The sequence below is a fragment of the Panicum virgatum genome, chromosome 9K (genome assembly GCF_016808335.1).
Source record: "Panicum virgatum strain AP13 chromosome 9K, P.virgatum_v5, whole genome shotgun sequence".
NCBI lineage: Eukaryota > Viridiplantae > Streptophyta > Magnoliopsida > Poales > Poaceae > Panicum > Panicum virgatum.
Window position 1 is genome coordinate 18,047,797 of NC_053144.1, and position 11,579 is coordinate 18,059,375.

Below are 11,579 nucleotides of genomic sequence, written 5' to 3' on the forward strand. Positions count from 1 at the left end.
AGAAGGTGACGAGCCTGCCCTCGAATTCGAGGATTCTAGCTGAGAGCTGAGGGGGGATGAATTTCCCATGGATTAAGATTGAAAACGATGGGTTGGTCCTTTCGCTTGTCTGCTTATTAATCAAGAGCACCGATTTCTTAGCCCGCACGGCCCCTAGCCGGCTAGCCCCGGGTTGGGCCGGCCTCTTGTTGGCCTCTAGCAAAGGCTGCCACGTCGTCAGCCCATCGACCCGATCGGATAATTAAGAAAAGGTCGCCACGTCCTCGTCGGGCTGCCGTGCCGTGCCGGGCTTGGTGACCGTGACTCGTAACAGCGGTCGGGGGGGACCGGGACAGGTTTTTCCGCGCGAGCAACCTCGGATCCAACGCGAGCACTCGTTCAGATCCGGCTTGTGCAGCCGCAGATCAACTCTTGGGTACAGCTTTTCCTCTCGAACTCTCTCGCACAGCTACAGTTGAGAAGGGGGGGAGAAAAGATGGCTCGGTCGCTGCCGGCGGAGACGGCGGTCTCATCCGCCTTCGACGGCCTGAGTGCCGTCGGGAGGTGGTGGAGACCGCTGGCCTCTCGCCGGTTGGCGGGGCTGGCCTCTCGCCGGTTGGCGGGGGTCGGAAGGTTTCAGGTCCTAGCACATTTTACGTTTAGGTTTTCGAGCGGCGGCGGTGCCAAGGCGGAATAAGTCCTCTCGAGTTCTTCCTCTCCCCGATGGTGTTTCTCTCCGGTATCATTGGCGAGCTCGTGGAGATAGGTACACCAGCTTTTTCTTTTTTGGGGGAGGGGGGTGGGGGGAGGTAGCTCGGGGTCTTGTGGAAGATAGAAGAGTGGAACAGGCTTGACTATCTTGGGCGGCGTTCGTCGCCGTCGGCGAGTCTGGACCCAAGGTCAACAAAACTCGGGGTGTACCCCGATCAATGGAATACCAGCAACAGCTTCAACTCGTCCATGGGGGTTGGTGTCTTTTATGGCTCTTCAACGCCCTGTGGCAATGGAGCTCTGTTTGGCCTGGGGATGGCGGCGATGGGCTTCCAGGGGTGGCTGCGGCGCCCGAATCTGGAAGACTCGGTCTGCATAGGCTCCAGTGACCACAATGTAATTTTCCTTTTGCTTAGGGGCCTTTGTGCAAAAGGGTTGGAACAACTACTCTCTGTATCCCACGTGTCTGTACTTGTATTTGTACACATTCTGTGCGATATCTTCTATCGTTAATACATGTATGTTTAAATTAAGAAAAATACTGTTGGGTACAGGACGAGGCGCTCGAGCATTGGTTCACCAAGACCAGCCCGATCAGCGTGCCAACTCCATCCTCATCTTCGGACCTTGCTAGGTTAGCTTCTTAAACATAAAAAAAATAGTTTCACGGGAGTACATGTGACGTGTCGCCGGTCGATTTTAGAGTGATACGAAGAGTACTATACTGTAGAATAGTTTTTCCACGTTTTATGATTTTAAGTATTCCCCGGGCCACGGAGTTGTTTGGGAAATTAGTTGGCCCCTGATCTCATTTTAAAAATGTCAAAAAGGGTTGGGCCCTAATATTTGGGCACTCACTTCTCGCTCTATCTACTCCCTCGGTCTTAAAATAAATATAAATCTTGTTTGGTGAGATATCAAAATTTTTAAAAAATTATCTAATTTATATAAAAAATTACTAACATTTATATTAATATTATTCTGTAACATAAATATTAATATTATTTTTTATAAATTTGATCAAATTTAAATTACTTGAGATTACATTTTTTTGGGATGACGGAGTACAAGTACGGAAAAAAGTCAACGGACGGCCAGTTACTCCTCCGTCCTGCGGTCCAGCCACTCATGCCTCTCCTCCGCACCGCGCCGCCGGCTCCGGCCGCCGCGGTAACCCTCCCCCGCTGCTGCCTCCTTACTGCCCGCAGCCGCCTCGGGTCCCCCTCCACCCCGACGCCCCTTGCTTGCCTCCGCCTTCGCCCCGCCGCCCCGATCCGCGGCATCCCGCCGAGGACCGGGTGCCGCGCGGCCGCCGCCAATGCCGATGCCGATGCGGCGGCCACCAAGGGTCCAGGAGGCGACGGCGGCGCGCGGGTCGCGCTGGTGCGCCTCGGGGAGGCGCTGTCGCTGGGGTTCCCGGTGTGGGTGGCGTCGGCCTGCGCGATCGCGCTGTGGCGGCCGCCGGCCTTCCTCTGGGTCGGCCCCACCGCGCAGATGCTTGGCATCTCCTTCACGATGCTCGGTCCGTCCCTAGTTCCCTTCCCTCCCCCCCTGCCCACTTGTTGAAGTGGACTCGTCTGTTGTCTCATGTTGAAGTGGACTCAAACTCTAGTTCCCATGTGGAATTGCTGTCTCTGTTGATGCTCTCCATTTGACGCAGCAAACAGCTGCTACTGATGGGACTAGCTGGCGTTCTGGGACACTGCGTTCCACATGCCTCAGTGCTTAGACGTTGTGACCACTCAAATAAATTTGTAACCTGACACAAGGAAAGTATAACACTGAAATGTAAAAAAAAAAGACAGAAAACTGTACAATCCTGACTACATTGGCACGATCAGGCATCTTGCGATTCATATCCTCACTTTGGAACGGGCCCTGGCTTTCCATAAGCTGATCTTTTACTGTGACATGATTGTGGAGGCAGCAAAGCCCGAGTGCTGGAACTCGGTCATTCCTTCGGTCCATGTATTGAATTGGTGCTTTTATGATTAGCAGGACCTTTTCCTCACTTTTTTTTTGCCACTTGTACATATAGAAACTGAATGGCGAATGAACTGTGTTGATTTTCATGTGTCTGAACATGTTATTTACCCTTGGTGTCATTTGTTGGTCATGTTATTTATGATTGGATAACTGATACATCATTCAATCTGTATCTACAGGAATGGGAATGACATTGACTCTGGATGACCTCAAAACCGCACTATTGATGCCTAGGGAGTTAGCTGCTGGATTTATACTGCAATACACGGTCAGTACCCCCACCTTGTTTAGTGGATTATTGTGGTTTTAAGTGGATTAAGAACCATAACAATAATAAAACAATCCTTTTTTCATCTATGTTGTCTATGAGTAGATTGTCCTCCTTACAAGTTACAGTGGCATTATGAATCCCGCCTTGTAAAAGCTGGTGCATCTTCTATTCATTAGTCCTTATATTTGGTAATCACAAGGGTTTTTTTTTCTGTATTATATGTTTTTCCACTCTATGTGCAACAAAAATCCAGAGTAAGTGATTTATGTACAGGTGATGCCACTGTCAGGATATTTTGTGAGCAAGCTGTTGAAATTGCCAGACCATTATGCTGCTGGACTGATTTTAGTGTCATGTTGCCCTGGAGGTGTGTATGTGCTGCACTCCTTTTTTCTGTCTATAGATTTGATATCAGCTCTTAAACTGAGAAGACAATTATATCTGCAGGTACAGCGAGTAACATTGTGACCTATTTGGCAAGGTAATAAAAAAATAAATTTTCATGTCGATAATACATGCCATCATGAGTTTTTTACACCTTAAAACACTAGTCATCTGGTTGGTGACATTCATTCTGATATCCAAGCTTGTTCATTTTAATATGTTCAGATATATTAAATATTGTAGAAATTTTGATTCAAGTGAGGATAAGAATAAACAAATTCACAGGCAGTAAAGAGATACATGGACATGGACCTGAGTATAAGACAAAAAGAATCTTTGAGGGTTCCAGGATCTGGAATCTTAGTGACTCCTGATGCCTGGTTTGGGTATAGTGAGTCCTTTTCCCATTTGGGCTCACATTCCAATATGTTCTTCTAGTTACTCTAATTACATCTGTATTTGTATCCCTCTTTCTAGTATATTCGGAATCAAGTATCTTGGAAAAACTGCTGCTAGTTCAACATTTTCAGTTAGCACTCTAACAATCTTTGTGATATCCAGATTTCTGGAGCCAGTATTTCTCTTACCTGGCCCATTGTTAGCTGCTATCACCTAATGGAGATGCAAGTTTGTCTTTCGAATTATTTGAACATGACTCAAGTTCTATTTTATTGAAGGTCGCAAAGGCATCTTTTGAACATAGTTAACCAGCTTGTTCTGCCAATAAGTGGCCAAATCAGCTAGAACCAGAACAAGTTAAAGCATTTGCTTGTGCTTTAGTGCTTTACCAAACTGAAAAGTATCTGATCTCGATCATGATTATCATAGTCTAGCCAATACATTATCAACAGTTCAGACCAGTTTAAAATAAATTGTTATGGCTTTATAGTTACTGACTGTTTTTTGTTTAAAGTAATGATGTTAAAGTCGAACGGTAGCCAGATGCTAGCTGTGGTTGGGCAACAAGATTGTCTTTGATATGTTCAAATCATGTAAATATCAACTTTAAGATTGTTTGTCGCCCATAAAAGGTGCATTATGAGACAAATTGCAAGGTCTAATTGAGTGGTAAAATCCAGTGTCTTATGATATAGGTTAGCCATAGTATCCAATCTATCTGAATGGAATTATATTTTACGTGTAATACCCAGTGATTCAGAAATTTTGGCAGAACGATATATTTCTATGTTTTCAAGTTGTCGTCTAGGCGACAAGGTGGTGGTGGCTCTCCTCACCTAAGGTGTCGCCTTAGTCCGCCGTAGCCCGCCTAGGCGATAGGGCGGTGGTGGCTCGCCTTGCCTCACCTTAATGCTTTAAAAACATAGATTTCAAGTGAATAATGAATGTCAAGATGGTGAATATCTTGATTTATTTAGGGTACATAACCAACTAGTGATGAAAGTTGATTTGGTAAGTTAGTTCATTTACATCAAATTCAAATACAGTGAAAGCAAATAGTCAAAAGTCAGAAGCATTTCCAGGGAATTTTACCATCAGTACTCAATGGAAAGTAAATCTTAGATGAATCGATGTCCATATTGCAGGGCAAATGTTGCTCTTTCGGTGCTGATGACGGCAGCAAGCACTTTCGCTGCAGCTGTAATGTGCCACTCTCACATCTGTATTCTTCAACTTAGCTGTTAATCTTTTCTTTTTCTTTACATCTTGCTCCCTGATGCAGTTCATGACTCCTCTCCTGACATCCAAACTTGCTGGACAATATGTTGCAGTAGATCCAATGGGACTGTTTGTGTCAACATCTCAGGTGCTGTAAATTTTAAATCGTATCTGTTTTACATTTTCTTTGACCCCTGGTTAATGTTGATACATATTATACAGGTTGTCCTTGCACCTGTCCTGCTGGGTGCTCTACTTAATCAGTACTGCAATGGTTTGGTTCAATTAGTGTCCCTCCTGATGCCCTTCATTGCTGTAGCAACAGTAGCCGTTCTCTGTGGCAATGCTATTGCACAGAATGCTTCAGCTATCCTGTCATCTGGGGTGCAAGTAGTTCTATCTGTTGGTTGCTTGCATGCATGTGGCTTTTTCTTCGGCTATGTTCTTTCCAGAATACTTGGCATTGATATCTCTTCGGCAAGAACAATCTCTATAGAGGTTGGCATGCAGGTAACTGATGTAGAAGTATCATATCCTTATCTTATTTTGCATACAGATGATTTGAAAGTTGTTATGCCGTTCCAATTTCCTACCAAGTCCGTGTTATTTACATCTCTCACTGAATTTCCTATCAATTCAGAACTCTGTGTTGGGCGTAGTCCTTGCAACCAAGCATTTCGGTAATCCCCTCACGGCAGTTCCATGTGCTGTTTCAAGCATCTGCCACTCAGTCTACGGCAGCATTTTAGCTGGGATCTGGAGGTCTATGCCCCCCACCGACAAGGGAGAATGATGTGTTAACATTATTAACAACGTGGATTTTCTGTTCTCCTGGTGGATAAAGGATTATACCCTGGAGTAAACGTTGATGAGATCAGCCAGCGGTTACGCCATCAGCAGCAGCAGTATGTCTCTGATCAGCTGCAGTGAACGCAGCACAGTGGTATTCAGCTCACCACCAGGCTTGTATTACAGGCTATTTCACTTGTTTCTAGGTGGTGCCCTGAACTTTGTCAGGTGTTTATTTAGTATTTTCTTATGTTTTCGTAAACTTTGATGAATAAGTATGGTCTCATTGTACTTGGAAAGTTTAGTTGGTGGATACATGGTCGCTGGGGAGATTCACCATGGTAGTATGTTTATTTACATCTGATCTGAGTGTTGGGGATTGGACCTTCGGGTAAGGCCCTCACCCTCGGAAATGCTCCCTAACTCGTTTGCAGGGCCCCAACGAGAGGAAGCCAGGCATTACCGAAGGTGTCGGATGGACACTCAGAAGCGCAAGCTCAAAGACCATGACCTTCGGAGACGAAGGATATCGCCTTCGTCAGGCCGAAGGTGACGGACGGTTGCCCAGAAGCGCAAGCGCAAAGACCAAGACCTTCGGTGACGAAGGATATCGCCTTCGTCCGGCCGAAGGTGACGAACGGTTGCTCAGAAGCACAAGTTCGAAGACCAGGACCTTCGGGTAAAGGGATCAACTTCGGGAACGAAGGTGACGGCTGATTGCTCGTTGATGGAACCTTCATGGCTGTGACCCCCGGAGCTCCCCGAAGGAAATGAGAATCTTCGCCTGGTGCAGGCATGCGTGTAAAACGTGAATACGTGAGGTCAGATTTGTACACCTGAATACGTGAGAAGGTCGGAGTTGTACACCTCTAATCTTGTGATTTTACCCTGAAACCGGTTGTAAGTGAGTTGTAAATGAGTTGGAAGGGGGCAGTTTAGGGAAACCCGGCCGAAGGCTAGGGGTATAAATAGCCCCCTCTCTCCACAGTGTAAATGGTTGAATTTTCTGGTTATTATTGGAGAATTGAGCACCTACTTTCATTGCCATCTTCATACTGTTCATGCTCTCTGTTTGGGCGTCTAAGAAGTTAAGATCCCAACAGCGGCGCCCACCGTTCCAGTTTGAAAGACAACCCACGATGGCCCCAGCGAAGAAGAAAGCCACCGCCGGCGCCACAAACATCTCCACAGAGCCTGGCCGTATCCTCGATGGCCCTCGACCGCAGTACGAATGAGCCAACCCACGAATTGAAGACATCACCAACGAAGCTGCTCTTCATGGAGATCCGATTGATAACACTGAAAACACCGAAGCTCATCAACTCACAGGAACCGCACTCAAGCTCAAGACCCTTGAAATGAAGAAAAAGAACATCGAAGCTCAGCTTGCCACAAAAAAGAGGGCACTGGACGAGGCAAACAAGCTAGCCGAGGCCAGGCGCAGGCCAGCAGAGATGGAGGCAGAAGTTGAGAGCTTGCAGAGGGCATACCAAGAAATGCCCGAAGGTTCCTCCCAGCAAGAAAACCACGTCATCCTCCAGACAGCCTTCGCTCACAATGAAAACCAAAGGCCACCACCGGTCAACCTCCCATTTGACCCGACCTCGCCACTCTCAGTCGCTCTGCAGCGAACTTCATGGCTGCTTGGCTACAAGCCCACACAGCTTCTCAAGTACAACGCTACAACAGATCCAACTCAGTTCCTCATGGCCTACGAAGCAACCATTGCCTCGGCCGGAGGCGACGACTCCACCTTGGCCAAGTCCTTCATCATGGCCTGCGAAGGTTCTGTGGCCAACTGGTACTCGTACTTGCCTCCGCAATCAATCAACAACTGGTATCAGCTGAAAGGAAGGCTCCTTCAGGACTTCCAGGGCTTCAGAAGGCTCACTACCAACACTGTGAAAGACTTCAAATGCCCCCAGCATGACCGTGAGCCTCTCTATGACTACTTCCGGAGGTTCGTCCAAAAGAAGACTCAAATTCCAAACTTCCCAGAGAAAGATGCGATAGAGAAATGCATCGAGGGTCTCCTGCCTGGCCAGCTTGCTTCGCACCTCATAAGAGAGCCTCCGAGGACTCTAGAGGAGCTTTATTCAGAAGCAGAAAAGTACGCGAAGTCAGACGCCGACCACCGCAGAAGGGTCGAGCAAAGAAGAATCATGCGTCAGGCAGAAAAATACAACCAGCAAATATGGCAGCAAGAGAAGCAGCCAGCTCACTAGCTTATCTTACCTCTGGAACCTTCGCATGAAGATGAGGATCAGATAACCTTCGATCCCTTCATAACACCGCCAGAGTCGGAATCCCAACGCTCAAACGACAAGCAACCTTCGTTCGGGGCACGAGGCAGAGGTCGCGACAGAGGAAGGGGCCGAGGTCGTGGACCTTCGCATGATCCCAAAAAATTCTTCTGTCACTTCCATGGGTCTGAGTCCGACCACAGAACAAACAAGTGCCCAGAGAAGAAGACCCTTGACAGAATGGAGTCCGAGAAAAAAGCCAAGCTAGTTGGGCACACTACATGGCCTTAGACTCCACAACCTCAACAAATACAGTACGTTCCACCACCCACATTTATACAAGCATACCGTCCACCCATATTTAACTACAACTACAATCACAATTAGCAGCCGCAGCCAAACCCTCAAACGCAAACCATTCAACCCACCAACCAAGCTCAACCAACTCAAGAGCAGCTACCACCACCCCCAGTCCACCCACCAAAACAAGAAAACCAAACCGCAAATAGCCAACCCGCGGCACTACCATCCTTCGGTATGATCATGCCCATCTCCGGAGGTTCCACCCTGGACTTCGAAAATAAGAGGCAACGCAGGGACTACTTCAGGCAAGTCCATTGCATCGTCTCCGAAGGTCCAACCAAGAGAACCCAGTGGTCACACTCTCCGATCACCTTCTCCGAAGAAGATGTCAACCTCATCAGCTACCCACACACAGATGCCTTTGTCATCGAGGCAAACATTCAAGGCTGGAGGATTGGCAAGATACTAGTTGACACTGGCAGTTCTGCAGACATCATCTTTTCCGACACCTTCGATATGATGGGTATCGACCGAAGCCTGCTTCAGCCTTCGGATATCCCCTTAATGGGATTCGGAGGAAAAAGAGTGAACGCAATCGACAAACTGTCACTCCCTGTGTCCTTCGGAGACACAGCTAACGCAAGAACAGAGCACATCACCTTCGATGTGGTAGAGATGCCCTTCCCATACCGAGCAATCCTAGGAAGGGGGACAATCAACAAGTTCGAAGCTATCGTTCATCAGCTGTACTTGTGCATGAAGATTCCGGCTCCCGCGGGGTCATCACCATCCGCGAAGACCAGCAGCTTGCACGAGACATAGAGCGGGGATACACCCCAGGCCAGAAAAATGTCCACAACCTTCGGACTGAATCTAAGCCTGATACCTTCAGAGAGCAGCAGAGAGACAGCGAGAAAACAACCTTCGAGGAAGACTGCGAAGTCAAGAAGGTCCCCCTTGACGTACACCTACCCGACAAGATGGTAACCATCAATGCAACCCTCGATCTCGAGGAGGAAAAAGAGCTTCTTGAGTTCCTCCGCAAGAACCAAGATGTTTTTGCATGGTCTGCCAGTGACCTACGGGGCGTCAGCAGAAATATCATTGAGCACCGCTTGGATATCAACCCAAACATCAAGCAAAAGAAGCAAAAGCTACGCAAAATGGCAGACGAAAAAGTCACAGCGGTCAAGGCCGAAGTCCAGAGACTGCTAGATGCAAATGTTATTCGAGAAGTCAAATACCCAACATGGCTGGCAAACACTGTGCCGGTCAAAAAGAAGAATGGCAAATGGCGCATATGCATCGATTTCACTGACCTCAATAAAGCCTGCCCGAAGGATGATTTTCCACTGCCAAGAATCGACAGAGTCGTCGATGATGCGGCAAACAGTCAACTAATGTCTCTGCTGGATTGTTTCTCCGGATACCATCAGATTTGGATGAGGAAAGAGGACGAAGAAAAAACAAGCTTCATAACTCCCTTCGGCACCTACTGCTTCGTGAGGATGCCGGAATGATTAAGGAATGCAGGGCAGTCCTTTTCAAGAATGTCTTCTGTGGTCTTAGAGCACCAACTTAGAAGGAATGTCCTGGCTTATGTTGATGACATTGTTGTAACCAGTTCAATAAGAAGCAACCATGTGGCAGACCTGGCCGAAACCTTCACAAGCTTATGAAAAGCAGGACTGTCCTTGAACCCCAATAAGTGCATCTTCGGAGTTCACAAAGGAAAGGTGCTAGGATGCCTAGTGTCAACCAAAGGCATCGAATCAAACCCCGACAAAGTAAAAGCTCTTTGGAACATGGAGGAGCCAAAGTCCATCAGGGATGTACAGAAACTCACAGGGCGGATAGCAGCCCTAAACAGATTCATCCCCCACTCTACAGACCGAAGCTTACCATTCTTCAAGGTCCTTCGCAACGCAAACAAATTTGAGTGGGTCCACTAACAAAGCAAAGCCCTTCAGGAACTCAAAAATCATCTCCAGAACATGGTCAAAATGACCTCACCTGACCCGAAGGACGTGTTGCTCCTGTACATCGCAGCATCCTACTCTGCTGTCAGTGCAGCGCTCGTCCTCGAGAGAGAAGTTGGAGGAAAGAAGCAGCAGCTACCCGTCTACTTCGTATCCGAAGCTCTTGCAGGCTCGAAGCTCCTATACTCAGAGCTAGAGAAAATTGCATACGCAGTAGTCATGTCTGCTCGGAAGCTACGACACTATTTCGAAGCTCACAAGATAATCGTGGTCACAGATCAACCTTTGCATGACTTGTTCAGCAACAGAGAGGCCTCAGTCAGAATTGCCAAATGGGCTTCGGAACTCTCGGAGTTCTACATAGACTTCGAAAGAAGAACAACCATCAAATCACAAGTACTAGCAGATTTCATTGCCGATTGGACATCCCCAACCTTCAAGGAGAAACCTTCGACTGAAACCTGGATCGTGTACTGCGATGGGGCCTGGTGCAATGACGGAGCGGGTATTGCGGCAATCATTGAGTCTCCTTCGGGACCAAAAACAAGATACACAGCACGACTAACCTTTGGCAACCACGAATCATCAACCAACAACACCACCGAGTACGAAGCCTTGCTCCTGGGCCTTCGCAAAATGAAAGCCCTTGGCCATCAAAATTTCATAGTCAGAACAGATTCGAAGGTTGTCAGAGACCACATCGCAAAGGACTCGGAGGCCAAAAACCAGAGCTCATCGAGTACCTCGATGCCGTCAGATCCATGGAAAAGTACTTCAAGGGCTTCGACATCGTTCACATCCCGAGGCACATGAACGACGAAGCCGACAAGCTGGCAAAGGCAGCATCAAGAAAAGAGCAGTTACCTTCGGATGTATTTTTCGAAGAAATCACAGAACCCTCGGTCAAGCCGAAAAAAGAAAAACAAGTTTCAATCATCTCAGCCAAAGATTGGAGAGCACCTATAATGGAGTACCTTCGGGGAAACATCGAGCTGCCAAATGAGAAAGAGAAGAAAATGTTCCAGAGAGCGAGAGGCTATGTTATCTCCGAGGGAGAGTTGTTCAAGTCAGGCGTAACCAGCCCATGGTTAAAGTGCATCACGACAACCGAAGGAATCGAACTCCTCAAGGAAATTCACTCCGGGTTTTGCGGATCCCACATCGGCTTCAGACAACTTGTCTCCAAAGCATTCAGGCAAGGATTCTTCTGGCCAACGGCGCTGAAGGATGCTCAGCACATAGTGAAAACATGCCAAGCATGCCAGATGATGGGTCCGAAGTCCTCAAAACCTTCAGAGCCAACTCAGCTGATACCTC

The 11,579-nt window shown here is 47.6% G+C and overlaps 1 protein-coding gene across 1 annotated transcript; it reads left to right on the forward strand.

Annotated features, from left to right (window-relative positions):
• The first annotated feature begins 1,731 nt into the window (after nt 1-1,731).
• On the forward strand, nt 1,732-6,101 carry LOC120648405 (probable sodium/metabolite cotransporter BASS1, chloroplastic). Its single transcript, XM_039925176.1, has 8 exons — nt 1,732-2,212; nt 2,856-2,944; nt 3,221-3,314; nt 3,395-3,428; nt 4,876-4,930; nt 5,013-5,096; nt 5,171-5,458; nt 5,589-6,101. Exons 1-8 carry the CDS (start codon nt 1,747-1,749, stop codon nt 5,739-5,741), a joined length of 1,263 nt encoding a protein of 420 aa, XP_039781110.1. The 5' UTR covers nt 1,732-1,746; the 3' UTR covers nt 5,742-6,101.
• The last annotated feature ends 5,478 nt before the right edge of the window (nt 6,102-11,579 follow it).

Coding starts and splice junctions, on each gene's coding strand:
- LOC120648405 (XM_039925176.1), top strand. CDS start 1,747: ATGACGGAGTACAAGTACGGAAAAAAGTCAACGGACGGCCAGTTACTC. Junction 3,315..3,394: donor AGTGTCATGTTGCCCTGGAG/GTGTGTATGTGC, acceptor TTATATCTGCAG/GTACAGCGAGTAACATTGTG. Junction 5,459..5,588: donor CTATAGAGGTTGGCATGCAG/GTAACTGATGTA, acceptor CTATCAATTCAG/AACTCTGTGTTGGGCGTAGT.